Genomic DNA, 22,725 nt, shown 5'->3' on the forward strand with positions numbered 1-22,725 from the left:
TGATGAAGGGGAGTTACTTGGAGGTAGAGAGAAAATCTCCTAATCAAGGATGTTTATTCTAACAAAAAGGAACTTAGCTGGTTGAATTACAAAGCAGATAAGAGTGTAGGGTGCCTGGATGGCTCAGTTGACTGAGTGGCCCGCTCTTGATTTCTGCTCATGGTTCATGGGTTGGAGCCCCACGTAGGGCTCTGCACTGACAGTGTGGAGCCTACTTGGGATTCTCTCTCTCACCCGCTCTCTCTGCCCTTCCTCCACTCATGCACTCTTTTTTTTCTCTCTCTCTCTCTCAAAATAAATACATTTTAAAAAGAGTGTAAAAATAGCAGTTTGCCATTTTTAAACCTGTGTTTGTAAGCTACATAAATAACAACAATGCCTACAGTTGAACCACAATGAATACATACTTGTTGATTATACTAGATCACAAAACCAAGAGTTTTCCTGAATAATTCAAGTAAATTGACATTTCCAAAGGACCTATCACCTGCAAGGTACTGTGCTAATGACAGTGGAAAATTTTTAAAACTAATATTAACAGCACAAGACATGGTCCCAGTCTCTTGAGAATTTTTAAAAACATATTGAATGAAACAGGATTGATTTTGTATAAAGTGAAAGAAGCAAGTAAGGGGAAAGAATCTCATACCCTAATTAGAATCATTATGTTTGCTGTAGATGTAGACTGGTATGATTTGGGAAATTTTCAATTCACTCTTTCTGCAGTGAAAGACTACTTTCCTCACTTTTACCAGGGATGTGAATAAAAGGACTATCTTTGTCATCACCACCTTAAAATTTTAAAAGAAAATACTACCTTGTCTGTGAAACAGAAAACCAGATCAAAAGGATTTTCAGTGTCAGAAAAGCAAAGGATGTCTTTAAAGTAGGTAAGGAAAAAAAGTTTATTTGTTTTCTAATTTCTGGATTTAAATAAACAAACTGAATATCTTGAAGACAGAAGTCAAAAAAGCACCCCCGTCTCCAGGGCAAATGCAAATAAAGAAAACCACAACCACAACCACCAAACACCAACCAGGGTGGTGTTCTTTCTGAGGATTGGTAGAAACTGCGTTTTTTAATCTCTGTTTTTATGCTTGTCCCAAGATCTTTTAAGGGGTGGGGTGGTGGGGGTGGTGGGGAAGAGGTAGCCACTATATAAAAGAAGCTGCCCTGAGATTTTAAACTTTTATACAAAAACTTCCTAGGTAAGGAAACTTAATTGGATCTGGCAGCTGACCTTAGTGATGGACCCAGAAGCAACTGCTGTTTATTTGGATTATTTCTATGCTACAAGCCAAAATCCTGATATTGAGGAGACCCACTCCCGTGTTGCTTACACATCTGTCTTCCTTCCCATCTTCTACGCAGTTGTGTTCCTGACGGGAGTGTTGGGGAACTTAGTCCTCATGAGTGCATTGCATTTCAAACGGGGCAGCCGAAGACTGATCGACATCTTCATCATCAACCTGGCTGTGTCTGACTTCATTTTCCTTGTCACGTTGCCTCTCTGGGTGGATAAAGAAGCATCTTTAGGACTGTGGAGGACAGGCTCTTTCCTGTGCAAAGGCAGCTCCTACATGATCTCAGTCAACATGCACTGCAATGTCTTCTTGCTCACCTGCATGAGTGTTGACCGCTACCTGGCCATCATGCGCCCAGCCGTATCCAGGAAATTCAGGAGGAGAGACTGTGCATATGGAGTCTGTGCCAGTGTCTGGTTTATCTCCTGTCTTTTGGGTTTGCCTACTCTTCTGTCCAGGGAGCTCACCCTGATTGATGATAAGCCATACTGTGCAGAGAGGAGCGCTACTCCAATCAAACTGACTTGGGCCCTGGTGGCCTTAATTTTTACCTTCTTTGTCCCTTTGGTGAGCATTGTGACATGCTATTGTTGCATCACAAGGAAGCTGTATGCCCATTACCAACAGTCGGGAAAACATAACAAAAAGCTGAGGAAATCCATAAAGATCATCTTTATTGTCGTGGCAGCCTTTGTCTTCTCCTGGCTGCCCTTCAATACTTTCAAGTTCCTGGCCATTGTCTCTGGGTTGCAGCAGGAAGTCTACTTTTCCTCATCTGTTATCCAGCTAGGCATGGAGGTGAGTGGGCCTTTGGCATTTGCCAACAGCTGTGTCAACCCTTTCATTTACTATATCTTTGACAGTTACATCCGCCGGGCTATCTTGCACTGCTTGTTCCCTTGCCTGAAGAACTATGACTTTGGGAGCAGCACTGAGACATCAGATAGTCACCTCCCCAAGGCTCTCTCCAACTTCATTCATGTGGAAAATTCGGCCAGAAGGAGGAAGAGGTCTGTGTCACTCTAAAAGTCACTGTGACATTTCAAGCTCTGTTAGTAGATTGGAGACTTAATTTGTGTCAGCGATAAAGAAGGAAAAAAAGTATTGCTGTTGGTATTCATATTCACATTCACGAATACAAGGAATTTATTTTTAAAGAGATGAATGAAAAGTCCCTGTGTTCATGGCTATAATTAAACCATATGCCGTCTTTTTTGTTTTGTCTTGTTTTCCTTTTTTTGTTTTTTGGGTGTTTTGTTTTGTTTTTTTTTTTTTTTTTTTTTTTTTTTAGCTGAATGGCCTTCTTTTAACTCTGGTCAATCTAGTTTACCCGGCAAAATACGACTCCTGTAGACCTTGAACTCTGACATAAAGGCCAGCTTGGATCAATTCCTTTCTTCTTGATTGTTTATGTACATTCAGGCCTTTTCCTCTCTCAAGAACAATGGTACCTTGACCCACACCGCCTTTCATAATGGGCTTCAATTGGACGACATCTAAAGGATTCTTCCCACTTTCATCTGGTGAGAAATGTGTTAACAATACAGGTAGCAAAAAATATACGTGTGCCCTTTAGTTAATTATTACTGAGTAACAAAACGAGAGTCTGGCCTTAATCTTTAAAACTGTATGGCGATTCTTTACTGCCTTCCAATGTTATCTTTCACCCTAAGCCATTCACGATAACTTTGGACTGTCAAAAAATTCATGGGGATAAAATCATTCTGTATTGTGTTTATGATTTAGGACTCCCTTTATCACCTGGTCTTCTAGAGTATTTTAACAAGAGAGCACAGGGCAAAGTTTGACCTTTATTTTCCTTATAAGATATATTGGTAAAAATGTATCTCATTATAATGGCATAGTAACTACTTTTCAAGAGGGTTTTACTATGCTCTTTTGTTTTCATTGACTTCATACATTAGGATATGACTTTGTTTTAATTACATGTTTTTAATTACTAGTTATTGAGTTATCAAATGAAATGTAACTAATATAATTGGAGGTCCTCACATGCTTAGCTACATCACCATGTGTATTATGATTTTACGTTTTAATTAAAATGTTAGTGCTACACATTTTCTATAGCATCATTTGCTTGGTGTATATAATTTCAAGACTTGATTCAGTAATATAGGAAGACAGTATGCTCTGTATTTAGCTGAAGTGAAAAATACAAAATGAAGATATTACTGATATTTTATATACATTTTTCCAAACCCAGAGACTTTGCTGAATTCTTTCACCCAATAAAAATTTATTAAGTCTACTTGCACGTATTTTTCTTTTAAAGACTTTGAAGTGAAAAACATGTAATTAGCAGCAACCACAAAAGGCTTTTGCTACAGAAAACATACTATTGTAAATATCTTTTGATTCAAGAGAAAGTGGGTTATGTGTTGACCCTCAGTGTTGACGCAAATGAGTTACTATTTTACTTCTAAATATTAGGTTTGAAAATCAGAGAAAGTTTAGAATTTTTTCAGAAACTAGGTAATTCAAGCTCATCCCATGTATCTTTCACATTAAAAGAAATAAATATTGGGCATACCATAATCTATTTAGAAGTTGAAATACAGTGTTTTGTTTTATAAATTGGTTAATTTATTAATTTCTCTTAACCTGTATTAAATAAAAATATAATTTTAAGTATTCTTCTATGTTGTATTAATTTCTATCAACACAGTTATTATTAATATTGATATTATAAAAGTTTTTAATACTTTATTATAGATATAGAAAAAAAGGACTGTAAATGATAAGAAATAAGGTTTCTTGGAAAACTTTAAACTGAATTTAAAACAGTTAAATAGATCTCCTAAAGTTAAATAAAAACAAAATATAAAAGGTAGAAGCCACTCACGTTATTTTATTTTTTTAATTTTTTTTAACGTTTATTTATTTTTGAGACAGAGTGAGACACAGCATGAACGGGGGAGGGGCAGAGACAGAGGGAGACACAGAATCGGAAGCAGGCTCCAGGCTCTGAGCCATCAGCCCAGAGCCCGACGCGGGGCTCAAACTCGTGGACCGCGAGATCGTGACCTGAGCTGAAGTCGGACGCTTAACCGACTGAGCCACCCAGGCGCCCCGCCACTCACGTTATAAAAACAAATCAGCAAAAGCACTATTACTAATCAGGGAAATAAATGTCTTTGAGAAATGCTACTTTTAAAAAATAGCTCAATAAATCAGGTAAAGTATTTGTTAGGAAATGAGAAAAAATAGGTTATTAGATTCAGCTTCATTCTTAATGTTGGGACATTGAGTAAATCATTGTAATCTTTCATACCTAAAGTAGTTGGTAATATCTATGTCTATAGAATTGTCAAGAATATTATAAGTCTAATAAATACAAAAGTGTTTTTAAATATTGGGTAAAAGTTATTATATAAAGCTATTGGTTCCTATTATTAATTACTGAGTGTTACTTTAAAATTTCCAAACTACGGGGGCGCCTGCATGGCTCAGTTGGTTGAGCATCTGACTTAGGCTCAGGTCATGATCTCACAGCCTGTGAGTTGGAGCCCCACATGGGGCTCTGTGCTGACAGCTCGGAGCCTGGAGCCCGCTTCAGATTCTGTGTCTCCCTCTCTCTCTGCCCCTCCCCTGCTCGTGCTCTGTCTCTCTCCGTCTCTCAAAAATAAATAAAAACGCTAAAAAATTTTAAAAATAAGAGTAAATAAATAAAGAAAGAAAGAAAATTTCCAAACTACAGTATCAAGTGACAATCACTCTCATTTAACAAATATTAAGAATATGCCTTACAAAAATCTTAGCATATTGCATATATTATACTCATAATGTTCCAATGATGGAAGGAAAAGCAGATATAAATTTATAGATAGAATAACTCTGATAGTAAAAAGTTCAAAACTTGATTAAGTTGGTATTTTACGATGTCATATATGGAGTCCTGTGGTATGAAATGTAATTTACATTATAATAGCATTGAAAGGCTTATTATAAATTGTATCAGTAGGTCTCATTTTGCAGATTTTTAAACCACGATATTTCCACATTTTAAGACAAATTCATTTATATACTTATATACATATAGATACACGTAGAAACATAGCTTATCAAGATTTTTGTTATCTCAAACTATTCTGAGAGCTGCTTTGTGGTCATTTCATGTCATTAGTAAAACAAATCAACACACATTTCCATGAATTTCTAGAAAATTAATCTGACATCCTAACAACCACATCTGGCCAGTTACATCTAAAGTTAGAAAAACAAAATAAAACTTAGCAAGAATAAGTATATGTGGAAATCACTACAGATTAACCTCATTTGTTGTCATTTTTTAAAGTGATCCAAAGCCACTGCCAGGTCTTTAAGGACAAATATAAAAGGATAGTCATCCCCCAAACATTTCTCAAACAATTTTTCTTGAACTCACCACAAAAAAGTTCTCCAAGAAAGTCTGTATAAGATGTCATTGAATAACTTGTAATTAATTTTAAAATCCATGTACTCAAGGTTCACATATCACAAACACACATTTACTCCATTCAGGCCATACCAAAAGAGTAACACTAACCTGATAGTTCTGGAAGGCCCACCATTTGTCCCCTCTAACAAGCCAAAATCACTTCTGAGTGAGAGTAACGCTAGTGAGAATAATGGTCTTAAAGGAAACCAATGTGCGTGAGTGAGGGTGGAATATTACTAGGGGTCACGAGTTAATTTTTAAATAGATGCAGAAATGCACAGTATGATGATGAGCTGAGTGAAAGAACTCTTCTCCTATGATTCATCTTGGCTCCTCCAATCATTCTCTATTCCTCCTGGCAATCTCAAAAGTGAGAAATGACTCATTAGGTGTGTGTGCCACAGTGAACAGGAGGTCTCAGTTTTCCTGCAGAGCTCATTCACAAAAGACAAGCAATATTAGAAGAATTATGAATTTACTGTAGCAGAGCCACTGGTGTAGCCAGCTAGCAAGATGATGGCCTCCAGCACCGTGAGAGAAAGAAGTGTCATCTGGAGAAAAAGCGGGAGGATTATTCCAACCATCAGAGTATTTGTAAATGGTTATTGGATTTTGCCTTCCACAGAGATTGGTATGGGATGGTTTGTCTGTTGCAAATGCCGGTTTTTATTTTAAGTTATTTTCTTTGAGTCAACATTCTCTGTTTTTATCAAGTCTATGAGTAAACAGTCATGACTAGACTTTACATATAAGTGGACAGGGAAAATCAACAGTAACAGTGACCTGTGACTTACTCTTGGCACTTCTGGTTATCTTTGTCATTTCCTTTGTACAGTTACATTTCCTAAATGGGAATTGTATCCTAAGACTGCATCCTGCAACATTAAAAAACAAACAAACAAACAAACAAACCTACTTTAAATATTCAATGTGCCAAACTGTTAATGAAGCGAAGGTTCTTATGGCATTAAGTCACAGTAAAATGTAAACTTACATGAAATTCCCATTCACTAATCTAAAAGTGGGGGGAACTATTCTGTTAGTTGACAGACATTATTAAAGTAAAAAGTTCTCGGTTTAACTATATAAGTAACAAATTTCTAAGACCCAAAGGTCCTTTAAAATTACAGTTGTCTTTTTTAGGGGGGCCTGGGTGGCTCAGTCAGTTAAGCATCTGACTGAGGCTCAGGTCATGATCTCACAGTTCTTGAGTTTGAGCCCTGCATCGGGCTCTGTGCTGACAGCTCAGAGCCTGGAGCCTGCTTCAGATGTAGTGTCTCCCTCTCTTTCTGGCTCTCTCCCGCTCTCTCTCTCTCTTCCTCTCTCTCAAAAATAAATAAGCGTTAAAAAAAATCTTTTAAATTACGGTGGGCCTTTTTAAAGTTGACCACATGTGATTAAGTTGAATTGTTGTTAACTTAGGCAAGGGCCCGTTTAAAGAATTTATGATACAATGTTCATAATACTTTTATAATGTTCTACAGATCTAGTACAGGTTATCATTATCTATCTGACATCACTCAGTGACTTTCTTATTTGCTAATTAAGAAGATTTAATAATTAGCTAGTTTCCTATCATTGCCATACTACAAAGAGTTAGGCTTCATCTGCAAGTACTTCGTGATGTCAACACGGATGGGAAAAAACATTTTTATTTGCTATCTCCTATCATTTCTAATTAGAAAGATTTCATTTCCATATTACAATTAGTTCAAAATGAAATATAAATGGTTCTCCCTGCTAGAATTCTTTATGACCTGTACTTTATAAATGTACTCTTCCATTTGCTCTTAATTACATACAAGCAGGAGATATAAATATTCTTGTGATGTTTTTAGATGAAATAAAATATTATGCATCAAAAAATACATGCGACGAAAAGACTATTTTTAATTTGTAAAAAATTTTCTCGGGTAGAGTCTTCAACAAACAACTTTGCTCTTTTTATTTATAGAGAATAGAAAGTATTTAAGAACTTTGTATGGCAAAACTGTCACAAATCTCTAAACCTGCAAATTCTAGAAGAACATATGATTACTTCATGTAAGCTTAATACAGTGTAGCCTGTGCAGAGCTACTGTATGAGGTGTAGAAAATGAAGCAGAATCGAAAGGTCAATCCTGGGTGTTGGGCCTTTCCCGATGGGTTATTTGTTCATCACATCAGGAGACAGTGGCTTAAATTGATGCCTTTTATGCCACAGACTTGTGGAGTTCCTTGAAAATAGTCAATAACTAAAAAATCAAACTGTTAATGCAAAGTGTCTATTGTACACAATGCACTATGATAGCCCAAAATATGTTAGCATAAGTGACGGATTTCACAATAGGCAAATAACAGTCACTTACAAAATTTCTCTCACTTTCTCATACATACACCCAGACACACACACACACACACACACACACACACACACAAATACACAAACATGTTATGTACAAATGCAGCTGATGAGTATCTGTTGAATCTTGTTGCTAATACTCAGTCTAAAGTACTTGAAAGAGTGCAAGAAAGAAAATAAAAATAAAGCAAACATATAGTAAAATGGCATATATAAATATGTAAATATATCGACAATTACAATAAAAATAAAAGTGCATCACATTCCCTATTAAAAGGCTGAACAAGTAGCCTGTTTCCACAATAATTTACTATATATATATATATATACATGTATGTGTGTGTGTGTATATATATATACATATATATATATACAGCACTATTAGACTGTTGTAGGATGTAAAGAAGTAGAACTTGTTTCTTCATGGAATTTATAATCCCCATTGTTACTTGTTTTTTGAACAAAAGAATGAAGTACTAATGCTCAAGAAGAGCTTGTTAGATAATGATAATAATAAGTCAAATCGCTTTCTTTTTTTAAAAATTTTTTAACATTTATTTATTTTTTGAGAGACAGAGTGTGAGCAGTAGAGGGGCAGACAGAGAGGGAGACACAGAATCCAAAGCAGGCTCCAGGCTCTGAGCTGTCAGCACAGAGCTGGACGCGGGGCTCCAACTCACGAACTGTGAGATCATGACCTGAGTCGAAGTCGGACGCTTAAACAACTGAGCCATGCAGGCCATAAGTCAAATCACTTTCTTTGATCTTTTCTAATGTTTAGGGAAAGGCCCATAAATAGTCCATATCCAAGTCATTTCAGGTAAGTGCTATTTTGATTGTTTCCTAAATGTTGTCACATTTCCTTAAAGAAGTGTTCACACTGACATCCCCAAATAAAAATTCTTTTGTTGTTTTTAAAAGAGTCTCAAGTGTAAATGATCATTTTAAACAGGAGAACGCACATTGAGCAGTATTAAGTTTAAATTTATTTTCAAATGACGAACTAAAATAAGATGTGCAAAGAAGATAACTCTATACAAATCTTGCCCAAAGACAGTGATTTATTGAGATGCCCTCTCACTTACCCTCACTTTAGACCAAAAGCAAAACTGACAACTCAGGTGGAGAAGTGGTAAATGAGAAATGAAACTTGGCCTGTGGTTTTATGTTTAAAGCAAAAAAAAAAAAGAAAAAAAAAAAGAAAAAGAAAAGAACAAAAACAGATTCAGACCAGTTAAAGGTAGATGGAAATGGCCACTCTATTTCTAATTAAAAAGTAAATGCAGAAGTGCATAACTTAATGCAGCGTTTAGGATTATAAATAACAGTAATTTCAACTCTATAATTCAAATATAGAAAAGATACTACCAATAAATTTATGAAAATATTTAGCCTAATAATCAAAGATGGCCAAATTAAAATAACAAAATACAAATTTTACCTATTATATTGGCAAAGATTTAAACATTAAATACTGAGGTTGACCAGGATTGGAGGGGTGGGGTGTGGGTAGAAATTCTTGGACCATCTACTGAGTGGAAGTTGATTAAGCTAGAGAAAATTTAGAAACATTTACAAAAAGCAATTCCACTTCTAGGATTTTAATGTAATTATGTATATAACTATGGCCATGTGCAAACATATATGTACATGCATTTTTATTGCAACATTGTTTGCAAAAGTAGAAAAGTGAAATAATCTAAATGTCACTGATAGAGAACTGACTGAATGAATTAAGGTTCCTACACATCCTTACAATGTAGGACTACATAGCCTTTATGAGTACTGTACCATGTACTGACATTAAAAAATCTTCATAATAAATTAAATAAAATTAAGTTAAAAGAAAAGCAGGCTACAAAATAGTACAATTTTCTACAGAATATTCTACAAATATTCTATTCTATTCTATTTGTAGAATATTCTATTCTACAAATATTCTACAGAATAATTGCATGTTTATGACTATTTCATTTATATAAGAATACAGGACTACCAGAACCCTATACAGCAAAATGTTAACTTTGTTCCTCACTATGTAGGTGATTTTTAATATTTTATTTGATTTTTATTTTTGTGATTTTTATTTTTGTTATAACTTGTATTTTCCAAAAAGAATATGCATTAATATTGCATTAAGGAAAAAAAAAAGTAAAGCTAGTTCTATTTTTTAAAAATGAAGTACACAGGTAAAAATAGTAGCTAAAAGTAAATTTGTTTGAAAACATCAATTCTGCAATCACAGGTCCTCTGGTTCTTCTGATTTCTGAGTGAGTATAACCCCTACATTGGCCTTGAAACCTTCCTGAATATCTGCTGATTCTCTTTCGGAAGGCCTTTCTGTTACCTGTACGTGTGCTTGTTTCCTTAAGAGCAACAATTCCTTAAGAGCTTGTTTATTTTTAAGAGAGAGAGAGCAGAAGCAGAGGCGGAGCAGAGAGAGAGGGAGACACAGAACCCAAAGCAGGCTCCAGGCTCTGAGCTGTCAGCACAGAGCCCAACACGGGGTTCAAACTCATGAACAGTTAGATCATGACCTGAGCTGAAGTTGGATGCTTAACCAACTAAACCACCCAGGCACCCCATACACGTTTACGATTTTTAAATGGTGATGAGAGATTGGCTGTTTTAGCATTCATTCCCCATTTCCTAGTGCCTTCCCTCAGCACAGCAGCTCCTGCAACCTGCCTATGGAATCATTGGTGGTCTTTCTCCAGGCTTGGGAGCTTGGGAGAGAGCTCCCCCAGGGGGAGGGGGAGAACCATGTCTTCATTTTTGTATGTCTATATCCTATTCCAAATCAGGCATTCATGATTGTTGAACTAAACAGAACATCCTAGAAACATGCCATCTCTGGCTTAAATTAAATTTAAGGATTTTTACAAATGTTAAATATTCCCATTTTTAATTTTTACTTTACTTCTAATATGTTGTAATTACGAGGGGCTAGAAGACTATACCAGTTACACTTCATTTAGGAACATGAATCCTTCCATTCTCCTTGAATTTTGTAGGTCATTCTAGTGGTATTATGATTAGCAAAATGAGTGGTATAGTAACTTTCACTTGATTCCTAGTCATTTCCTTCTCTCTGTGACATTTATGTCCTATTTAAATGGAAGACTTTTCTTAGTGCAAATATGATTATGATTTGTAATAAAAATTAGTGATTCGCAGTTATAATCATGTGATAGCTGAACATTCCTCCTGTGATTGCAAGGATATTGTCAACCTTTTCACAAACTCCAAGCCTATATTCCAGATGTGACAGATGTGACTTTGTACTTTTGAGAGGACATGAAAGCAGCATTATGGGTCACATAATTGGAAGATAATCTCCATAAAAACTAAGGAAAATGCAACAGCAACTAATAGTCTATTTCTGGCACTACCTGGAAAAAGCAGAGCTAATTCAAATACCATGACACAAAACATTTAAATCATTAGCTTGTGATATTCATTGTAATATAGCTATTACTGCAGGGAGCATGGTATAGCATTGTGGCTAAAGAACACAGATCCAAATTTGCTATTTATTGTCTGTGAAAGGTGAGCAAGTTTCTCAGTATTCCTGAGTCTATTTCTCTCTACAAAATGGGGACAGTTATACTTGCCTTAGATCACGGCGGTTCTAAGAAATTAAAGTGAGAATGTAAGGAATTTGGCACAGTATCTGGTACATATTAAGAGCTTGTTAAGTCACTGCTGAGAACTCCATTTTATAGATAAAGGAAATAGGATTCAAAGAAATCAGACTTCACATAATTCTTAGTGAAGTGTACCAAAAATGCAACCTTGATTTCAATGAAATCTAGGCTTACCTATGTGATTCCAAAACTCATGCTTTTTCCACTTCATATTTTTTTCCTCTGAGTCCCAGATTTTTCAATAGATTCTGTTAACATCACAAGCTTGGTTTGGTTTGTTTTTTTCTGTCTCCAATTCCTTTTCAAATTCAAACATGTTTCTTATTTTTTTCTAATGCAAATACCTCAAATCACCAAAATGTCTGCCTATTCGTGGCTAAATAGTGAAGATATTGTTCAAGGGAAGAGGAAGTCCATTTTATTGAAAATACAATCTCGAACGAATCATATTTTCTTGTAGCATGTTTCCTTCTTCATCGCGTTTTATTAGAAATGACATTTTCCATCCTGTTCAGTGGTCACTAAACCTCTTATATAGGCAATCAAATGTATGTTGCATGTAAGAAATGGACAGCTGTCTCCTTCTACTCCCTCTCACATTCAATCCCACATTAAAGGACAGTAACATCTATGACAGTTACCCTCACAGGAAAACATTTTTTTTTTTTTTTTTTTTTACAGAGCACACACATACGAGGGAAGAATTATAGTTTCATTTTCTTTATTTTTCCATTTTGATCTAGTCACAGATTTCTTGTAACATTCCTATGGCAAGAAGAAAAGATAAATCCAGTGCCAAAGCTCCCACTATAGACTGTGTGCCTATGGGCTCTGCCACCCAAACTGGTATGAGACACTGTAAGTATCACCGTCTTTCCTATTCGGTGCTGTTTGTTAGGCCAAGAAGCTGCACTCACTGGTCTATGTGCAGAGAGAGCAATTTGAATACACACTATTCCTGCATTCCAGGAAACTTGTTTACACTTTTCAGAAAGCACATTTGTATAAATGACTTCCTAATTTTAATAAGGATTTCCAAAAGGAGTTTAAAAAAAAACATAGTGGTTTCTCAAATTAGTAACATCATAAACTGCCCCAAACATTTGAACCTTGATTTACATTTACTTTACTTAAGAAATAATATTTCCATGCAGCATTTTTCGGAGGGGCAGTTAAGAATGTTCTGAAGTAAAATGATAATAAGGTCAATAACTGAATGACCACAATCAAGAAGAAAAGGAAACATAGTTTTTAAGAATAAGAAAGCATAGTGTTCCAACATTAAACCTGCTATTTATTTTCTAAATATATATTTTTTGAGCGTAATTACCTCAGCTTGCTTTATTTAGGAAGGATATTAAAATGTTAACAATAGTTGTTGTAGGTAGTAGAACCAAAGACAGATTCATTTTTAATTTTAAATATTTTTATGAATGTTATCCATTTTTTATAATGAATATATATTTCTTAAAGTTTAAAATAAGGGATGCTGAAAGAAATGTCATATGTGGCATAAAGCATATATTAATATTTCAGCACAATTTTACCTCTTCCTCTAAAGTCAAAATAGGATTTTTTTAAATGTCATGCTCAGTTTTAAGTTTAATATCCATAACTTTGAGATGATTTAACTTTAGACAAACCCTCAATAAATTAAAATTCAACCAAATCATATTTGTTCTCATATCAAATGCAGCAAGTCATTATTTGGTTCAAAGCTTCTAATTTACTTTTACCAAATTGGCTTGTCCGTTAAGTCAAAGGTCAGGCCAGGTTGTGTGTATAGATGCAGTTCTTTATCTTACTTTAAAATATTTCAACTTTTCAATCAAGTGCAAATTAGAATTGGTTGGATAATAGTTGACTGTAAGTTATACCATTTATTCCAAATGCTCTGTTTAAAAGTATTTGCAAATAACATATTTCTTGAAAAGTGTAAATACCTCCAAATGAAAGATTTCTAAAATAAAAGGAATGATTTTTTAATTTGAGCAATCATATGAGGAAGAACGTTGGTTTTTAACGTCTTTCTCTGTCATGTGGATTTATCTACAAACTTTTCTAGCGTTGAGGCTGTGTAAACATTGTTTGCTAAGTTCTCAAGGAAGCCGAACCACCAGCCTGACATCAATTTTCCATTGTAACAGTACAGTTCTGTTACCAAGAAAAATGCACAGGGCAGATGAATTGTAAGAGGTATCTATGGTTCTCATTGCAACGATTTTTAAAAATGGAGTTTAAGAATGAGACCCATGTTTATGGGGTATTCATTTAGTACCAAGGAGCTGTTAAATGGTTCACATATGTTATCACACTTAATTTAATCCATAAACCAACCTGTGAAAAAAAACTTACCCAGTCCTCCTTCCTTTTCTCTCTTTTTCCACCGTGGTCAGATCTTCCTTTCAGTCTGAAGCTTTCTCCCCAGCTTCTCTAGCTTCTTCTCTCAATAAATCTTTCCTACTCCTGTCTTGAGGTCTGTTTCTCTGCAAACTTGAACACATAAAGAGAAAAAAAATTTTTTTCTGACAGAATATAAATTTTCTAGAGTTAAAGAACCCTTTGGAAAATGCTTTCTCTCAGACATGTCCAAGATGGAGCATGCTATGCTTTGGAGTAACAAGTGTTTTGTGCGTTTTCATACTGCTGAAGTCATATATTTAGCCGAGACTTCTAAAAATGTGCCTCTGAGAAGTATCTTGATTAGCTGTCTTAAGAAAAGCCCTTGATGGGGGTGCCTGGATGGCTCAGTTGGTTAAGCGTCTGATTTCAGCTCAAGTCATGATCTCACAGTCTATGATTTCACAGTCCATGAGTTCAAGCCCCACCTTGGGTTCTGTCCTGACAGCTCAGAACCTGGAGCCCGCTTTGGATTCTATGTCCCCCCCTCTCTGCCCCCCCACTTGTTCTCTCTCTCTCTCTCTCACCCCCCAAAAAACAAATAAACATTTACTAAAAAAAAATTTAAGGTGATAATTCTCACCACTATAGTGATGGTTACTATTGTAGCCATTATTAGATTTTATCTATTTGCACCTTTCCACTATTTCCAACCTTTCACCCACATCCCTAGAAAACTAAAATGAGGAATGCCTTCAAATAATGGAGTAAAAAAACATGGTGTGAGGTGATGGAAAACATAAAGGCTTTAGAATTAGCAAACTTTGTTTTGGAAACCACAACAACAAACCACTGGTGAAGTCTGTGTGAACTGCACGAGTTATTGACATTCTCTGCCTCAATTTTCTCACCTGTGAAATGAAGGTAACACTATGTTCTTTGGGGTTATTGAGCATTAAATAAATGAGCAAACTTATGAAGGTCATGAGAGTAATGTTTGTTTTGTCTTTAAATTCTTTATTAATCCTGTATGCACAGATACAAATACATATATATTGTAAAAACAAATTTTAATTTAAAATAATTTAATTGTGGAGACTTAAGATTTATGAAGATGTTTTTGCAGTATATATATATATATATATATATACACACATATGTGTGTGTGTGTGTGTGTGTGTGTGTATATATATATATACCATTAAATATTAGGCAGACTGTATACATATCCAAACATACAGACCCCCCAAAACAGGGTCCTCACTCATGGTTAATAAATTTACTGTGGCCTCTGGGCAGCGAATTTTATAAATTATGTTTGAAAGCTATTTTATTCAAAGCATTATGATACATTTATTATTTAGTTCTAGCTATTGCCATAACAGAAAATACCTTTAAAGGGATAAGATGATCAGTCCTAATCCATGTGATTATGTATTTTCTTAGCAGTCTCTGTAGGATTTTCATCTGGTTTAATTAACACAGATGTGTGTATACCTATAAATCTATCAGAAATTATGTATAAAGAAGGAGGGAGCGACCTAAGGCTCCACCAAACCAGGATAGCTTTTTGCTCTGAAGATAAAAGAAAATATTGGCTGTTGTCAAAAAGTTCTCTCTCTGAAAGTCAAAACCTTTCTCAGCTTTGACATTTTTGATGTCTTAAAGTACAGGGGGAAAAATCTACAAAGATAGGTCTGCAAATATTTTAACTGATCCTCAGTCTAAAAATTCAAAATATCACAAATATTTTAGGCATGTCTCTATGCAGAAAAAAAACAGGAAACATATACAATACTCTTCCCTCTTGCCTGCAGTTCTGGTGACTATAAACAACACTGCCCTCTGGAATAATTAACTCTGTATGGGGGCAAGGGATTGGGGGAGGGGGGACGTAGAAGGGATGAAGAAGAGGATATGAAATGGGAAAAAGGATCATCATTGTTGCTGATTTTCCATTTATTTTAGGAAAATATTCCTTCCTTGTGGTTTTTTGTATCTGAGATGACTGGCCAGTTGAGGACCTAGGAGGTTGGGAAGGCTTCTCGGGACAGTTAGAGCAGGCAGGTGAAGCCCTGGAGAAAAACTCACGTTCTCAAACTGCACATCAGCTCTGCCCTTGACGGCACTGACCCATGGGAGAGGGAATGGCCCGTGGCTGCTCCTCCCTCTCGATCCCTCCCCTTGGGTGACCCTAATGAACCATCTTCAGGTGAATGCACGGCTTCCATCTCAACTCTGATTTTTCTTTAGCCATTTCTGTTTTTGTACCTCTCTGCCTTCTGTTGAGGCCAAAGCAACATTAATGGTTTTTAACATGTTAGATGGCAGTTTCCCCCCTTTGTTTTACCAAAAAACACAGAAAATGAGAAACAAGAACCCTCTCAGCGTCTTTAGAAATAGCACATTTGAAAATTTCAACGTAAAGATCTAGTTAAATTCAGACTTAAATTCAGTTAAATTTAATGTGCCAAGTTTTAAATGACAATTTGGTTCTCTGCATTTTAAAATGCATAACTGTTTACAATATTCTATTTAATGCAGACATGTCACAATGTGCATGATAGATAAAATTAAAGGCTTATTTATATATATTTTTACAGAATATAACACAAACATTGCTGTCAAAGGAGTTGTAAAATCATCTAATTTGACTCACTCATTTTTCAAATAAGGAAATTAAGTGAAGAATCTTATTCAGAAACAAAACTTTTTTTTGGTATTTTTTTAAAGTCATTGAGCTAGTACACATGGACATAATTATAAACATCATTAAATTAAGATAACAATATATTTTTATTTCAGCTAATAAAGTGCTACTGCCCGGAGTCCTCTGAGTGCCTACCTATCAAAACCTTCTGACATCTTCCTCAAAAGCTCCTGGACCCTTCAACATTAAGCAACCAAAAGGTTAACCCTTTACAAGCCAGAGGCCTTTGGGAGCCAGGCACCCCCCCTGACAAGAGTGTCTTTTCAGACTGGCTGGTGCCCAAGAGGGTGCAGGCTGTTAACAGTTTTGAGTATTGTCCCTGCATGCAGCCAATGACAGCAACTTAAATTCCCAGCTGTACTGGACATTTGTTGGTTGACCTAGCATGCATTCTCACACTCCGCTTCCACCCCCAGGCAATCATCTACCTCTTCTTCCTCACACAGCTCATGTGTTTTGGTAAAGGTTGAACCCACCCTGAGCTCCATGGAAAAGACTCCGTAAACTTCAGGTCCTTGGTACCTTCCATCCTCTGGCCACAGGTATCACAGGGCGAGCATGTGACCGGCCAACCAGGCTATTTGGAATGCTAGGACAACACTGCTCTCTCCCCTCCCAGGCCCTGTTGAAATTTGCAACAACCTTATTAGGAGCAAGAGACCCAGTCTCGGAATGAAATTAACATTGTTGACACTAAAGAGATACAACAGAAAAACTAAGCAGCACAAAGCAAATCAAAATAAACTGAGTCCTTCCTGGCATGGCTGAACTACTAGATCAACCAATGCTGAAGTCCTCCCGAATTTGGACTTCCCAGTCACCTGAACCTAAGTATTTCTTTTGTTGTTTAAGCTCATCTGAGTTGGGTTTTCTTTTACCTGAAAGTTTATGGGACCTCATATATTAACACACTGGTCCACCAGCAAAGTTTAGCCAAAGGTCTCCAGTATAGCCCTTTAGTTAATTATACCACAAAGTTTTGAAACAAAGCAGAATTTCTCAAAATGTGTTCTGAAGAATGGCTAAAATAAAAAATACAAGAAACAAGTATTGGCAAGGATGTGAAGAAAAAGGAACCCTCTTACACTGTTGATGGAAATGCAAATCAGGGCAACCACTGTGGAAAACTGTATGGAGGTTTCTCAAAAAAAAAAAAAAAAAAAAAATAGAACTACTCTATGATCCAACAAGTACACTACTTGTATTTCCCCAAAGAATACAAAAACATTAATTCAAAGGGATACATGCACCCCTATGTTTATAGCAGCATTATTTGCAATAGCAAACTATGGAAGCAGCCCAAGTGTTCATCAACAAATGAAGGGATAAAGAAGGTGTGATATATTATATATATATATATATATATATATATATATATATATAATATATTATATATATATATATATATATAACTCAGTGATAGAAACAATGAAATCTTGCCATTTGTGATGACATGCATGGAGCTAGAGAGTATCATGTTGAGTAAAATAAGTCAGTTGGAGAAAGACAAATACCATATGATCTTACTTATATGTGGAATTTAAGAAACAAAACAAACAAGCAAAGAAAAAAAAGAGAGGGAGAGAACGAGACAAACCAAGAAACAGTCTTAACTGTAGAGAATGAATTGATGATTACTAGAGGGGAGGTAGGTGAGCAGATTGATTCCCTGCCCATGCCGCAGGACCTTGACAGGTCTGTTGACTTTTCTACTTTTCTTTGGGAAGACCTTTAAATCTCTTTAAAAAGCATTAATTCAGAAAACAGAACAACTTCTGTTCTTTCCTTCCCTTCACCATTCACCTACTCACCAGCTGCCAGGGTAAAGGTGGGGTGGGGGTAAATTTTCCAGATTTTGTAGATAAAAATACAGGATCCCTACTTAATTTAAATTTCAGATGAATAACGAATAATTTTTAATATCAATATGTCCCAAATATTGCAGAGGATATACTTATAATAAAAAATTGTTGGGGCGCCTGGGTGGTTCAGTCGGTTAAGCGTCCGACTTCGGCTCAGGTCATGATCTCATGGTCTGTGAGTTCGAGCCCTGCGTCGGGCTCTGTGTTGACAGCTCAGAGCCTGGAGCCTGCTTTGGATTCTGTGTCTTCCTCTCTCTCTGACCCTCCCCCGTTCATGCACTGTCTCTCTCTGTCTCAAAAACAAATAAACATTAAAAAAATTAAAAAAAAAATTGTTCATCGTTCACCTGAAATTCAAAATTAACTGAGAATCTTGTATTTTATCTGGCAGCCCTAGGTAAGCACAGGGAAAAGAGGTTCCTCTTTTATAGTCCCTAGTTTCCTGAGTGCCTTCACATTCCTTGGAGAGGGCAAATGGTGAAGATGATTCTTCTGTGCCAACTTGGGAAGTTCTTTGGTCCTAGGGGACCTCTCTAGCATCAACTCTCAAGATCTGAAGGATATTCCTCATTCCCTCAGGATGCCCACCCCATGTAGCCCTTAATCTGCCAGCTGTGGGGCCCCACAGCAGTTACAACCCTCTGCATTGTCTCATGGGAAGCAATGAGACATCTTTGCCCCCATGCAGCAGCAAGCTCCTAGATTGGCCACCAAAGCGCTAATGAGCCAACTTTTGCATCTACGTTTCGAGGAGGGCATCGGAGGGCATTGACCTCAGTCTGCAGTGTCCCTGAAATACGGGAGCACGTATCTCCTCAAGTAGTCACACTGAAGCCACTGGGCTTGGTGTTGGGGGCAGCAACTTTCCCCAGGGGAAAAGGTGGGGGCCCCATAGCACAGCTGCTAGTCTTTCCTCAGAAAATCTCACAAAAACCTCCTCCTCTGAAAGGATCCAAAAATTGTGGAATAGGTTCCCAGATATTTTGCTTGTAGAGTCTGTGCAGGGTGACTTAGCAACTCGCTTGAGAATTCAGCATTTACTTTATCTTGATGCCTAGTTGAAATTTCAATTTTACATTCTGTTATATAGGTTTCTTTTCTGGGAGAATTCTCACAACTTTTTATATAGCATACATTATGAGTCTACAAGAAGGGGTGGGAATTTGCAGTGGTTCCCAAATGTTTTTAATTACATAAACTTTTTTTCTTTTTCTTTCTTTCTTTTTTTTTTTTCAGGAGATTTGAATAAAATTGCTGTTTTGTGACACAGACTTGGGAATGGATTGTCCTAGAACATATATATTTTGGTGATCAAGAGCAAGATTAAGAGGTCTGAGTCCATATTTGAATTCCAGCTCTTCCACTTACTTACCTTTAGGCCCTGTGCCCCAGTTTCCTTATTTAATTATAGAGAATGATATCTACTTTACTGAGTTGCTGTGGAAGGGAAATTAGTCAAAACATGGCGAAGCCCCTGGAACAGTGCCTGGCACAGAACATGTGCTCAATAAACCTCAGCTGCTATTTGTAGCAACCACATCGGTAGCAGTAAAAGCAGCAGTCCTGGGGCTCCTTAGGTGATCGTTATAAAATGGCAGAGTTTTAAATGCATTGGGACACTGTGTCATTGTGCAAATCCCCAGGTTTCTAATTTTACAGATATGTAAAGCAAATGTTTCCATACATTTGAATATGGCTAAATGAATTAAAGTGCCCCGGAGAGTCCTTCAAATAATACTACAAAGTTTGTATCCTCTTGCGTTTAGAAATACAAAACTTTTTTGAAATGTCGAGCATCATTTTCACAGAGTCAGAAGATTATATAAGTAGGAATTACGTTTATTGTTATCACTGGGTAATATTTAGAGAAGAGAAAGGGCTTAATCTGAAAGAAAAAGAACATCCTTAGCAACTTCAGGTGAGAATAATGATTGCAATACCCAAAGTTGTGTACTGTATAACCAAACTTCTAAACATGTACCATCATTCGGGTCCTGTGATTTTTCATCAGTCGCAGTTCTGCCCAAGGCCACCGTCCCCTGACTGAGCGGTGCCTCCCTTGCATATGAAACTGGGAAAGGCAGAGACAAAACACCAAAAACACCAAGCCCAGCCAGCCCACACCTCAAGACCACTCATTTTAGACACATGGCTGTATCTTAGCTTGCAGTAAACAGCACAACAAGCAAAGGTGCGCTCTGGATATGCCAGTGAAAAGTCCCAGTCAGAACATTTGGTTCTGAGTAGAGGAGAAACTTTGAGCAATTTCATTCACAGTTTTGACAGACTGTATTGTTATTATTATGAACTGTGCCTACCTGACCCTCAATAAAAATGATGTGCTCAAGTCCTAACCATTAGCACCTTGGGATGTGACCCTATTTGAAGACAGGGTCTTCCCAGGGGTAATCAAGTTAAAATGAGGTCTTTAGGGTGGGCTCTGTTCCAATAAGACTGATGTTCTTATACAAGGGGGAAATCTGGACACAGACATACACAGGGGGAACATGATGGGAAGAGACACAGGGAAAAGATGTTATCTACAAGCCAAGGAATGATGGAAGCTACCAGAAACTGGGACAGAGAATACAGCAGATCCTTCCCTAGAGACTTTAGGGGGAGCATGGCCCAGCTGACACTCAGCTTTCAGAATTCTGGCCCCCAGCACTGTGAAAGGACACATCTCTATGGTCCTAAGCCACCCAGTTTGTAGTACAGTTACAGCAACCCCAAGAAACTATTACAGCAACCCCAAGAAACTAATACACTGTATGAAAGTATGTCTCTCCCAACATGCTAATGACTAAACATGGCTGTCCTATACTTTTTCCTGCCTGCTGTCAACAGCTCATCAAAGCTCAGGACCTCCCCTCTGAAGTTGGTAGAAATTCCACATAGAAGAAGCCCACACCACATCATGAAGATACAAGGGAGATAAAATTAAACTGGCAAGAATGCCATTTTAGTACTCTCAACTTTTTTTAAGTTTATTTGTTTTTGAGAGAGAGAGAGAATGATCTGGGGGGGAGGGGTGCAGAGGGAGAGGGAGCCACAGAATCTGAAGCAGGCTCCAGGCTCCGAGCTGCCAGCACATAGCCTGAGTCGGGGCATGAACCCAACAACCACGAGATCTTGACCTGAGCCGAAGTCGGATGCTTAACCAACTGAGCCACCCTGGCATCCCTCAACTTTTATTTCAAATGGTTAAGAGAGTATCTCTTTTACTGAAGGGGTCACAGGTATATTCTTCTGAGGTTGCCACATTTAAAAAGAAAATATTAGTGTTAGAAACCAGCCATGTTACATACGAATACAGGCATGCCTCAGACATACTACAGGTTTGGCTCCAGACCACTGAAATAAAGCATGTGTTGCAATAGAGCCAAGTATATTTTTGGTTTCCCAGTGCATATAAAAGTTACATTTACACCATACTATAGTTTATTAAGTACACAAAGCATTATGTCTAAAAAATAATATAATACTATAAATTAGAAAATACTTCATTGCTAAAAAAAAGCAAACCATCATCTAAGCTTTCAACAAGTCATAATTGCTAATCACAAACCATAACAAATACAATAATAATGAAAATATTTGAAATATTTCCAGAACAACCAAGATGTAACACAGAGGCATGAAGTGAACAAATGCTGTTTGCAAAAAATGTCACTGACGGGCGCCTGGGAGGCTCAGTCGGTTAAGCATCTGACTTCAACTCAGGTCATGATCTCAAGATTCTTGAGTTCAAGCCCTGCATCGGGCTCTGTGCTGACAGCTCAGAGCCTGGAGCCTGCTTCGGATTCTGTGTCTGCCTCTCTCTCTGCCCCTCCCTTGCTTGTGCTCTGTCTCTGTCTCTCCAAAAATAAACATTAAAAATTTTTAAATTAAAAAAAAAAATGGCATTGATAGACTTGTCCATCACAGAGTTGTCACAAACCTTCAATTTATAAAAAAACAGGCAAACGAGCACCAGGCAGTATCTGTGACGTGCAATAAAATGGCACACAATAAGATGAGGGGTGCCTCTAAATTTTAATTATAACGTATAAATCCTGGGATCCAAGGAATGATAGCAAAGCT

General features: G+C 36.8%; 1 protein-coding gene across 2 annotated transcripts; it reads left to right on the forward strand.

Annotated features, from left to right (window-relative positions):
• Window positions 1-895: 895 nt before the first annotated feature.
• On the forward strand, window positions 896-17,821 carry GPR15 (G protein-coupled receptor 15). Of its 2 annotated transcripts, XR_005793256.1 has the most exons (4): window positions 896-2,314; window positions 2,727-2,827; window positions 12,474-12,588; window positions 16,876-17,821. XR_005793256.1 is itself a non-coding variant. In XM_040484282.1 (2 exons), exons 1-2 carry the CDS (start codon window positions 1,248-1,250, stop codon window positions 2,758-2,760), a joined length of 1,101 nt encoding a protein of 366 aa, XP_040340216.1. In that variant the 5' UTR covers window positions 896-1,247; the 3' UTR covers window positions 2,761-4,025. The 2 variants fall into 2 exon arrangements, 1 of the variants encoding a protein (XP_040340216.1); XM_040484282.1 differs by lacking the exons at window positions 12,474-12,588; window positions 16,876-17,821 and having other exon boundaries at window positions 2,727-4,025.
• The last annotated feature ends 4,904 nt before the right edge of the window (window positions 17,822-22,725 follow it).

The sequence above is a fragment of the Herpailurus yagouaroundi genome, unplaced genomic scaffold (assembly GCF_014898765.1).
Source record: "Herpailurus yagouaroundi ecotype Mexico unplaced genomic scaffold, PumYag 162, whole genome shotgun sequence".
Taxonomy (NCBI): domain Eukaryota; kingdom Metazoa; phylum Chordata; class Mammalia; order Carnivora; family Felidae; genus Herpailurus; species Herpailurus yagouaroundi.

Excerpts from the sequence above, each read along its gene's own strand:
- GPR15 (XM_040484282.1), top strand. The coding sequence starts at position 1,248 with ATGGACCCAGAAGCAACTGCTGTTTATTTGGATTATTTCTATGCTACA. Across the intron at positions 2,315-2,726 it reads TCGGCCAGAAGGAGGAAGAG|GCCTTTTCCTCTCTCAAGAA; the intron begins GTCTGTGTCACT and ends ATGTACATTCAG.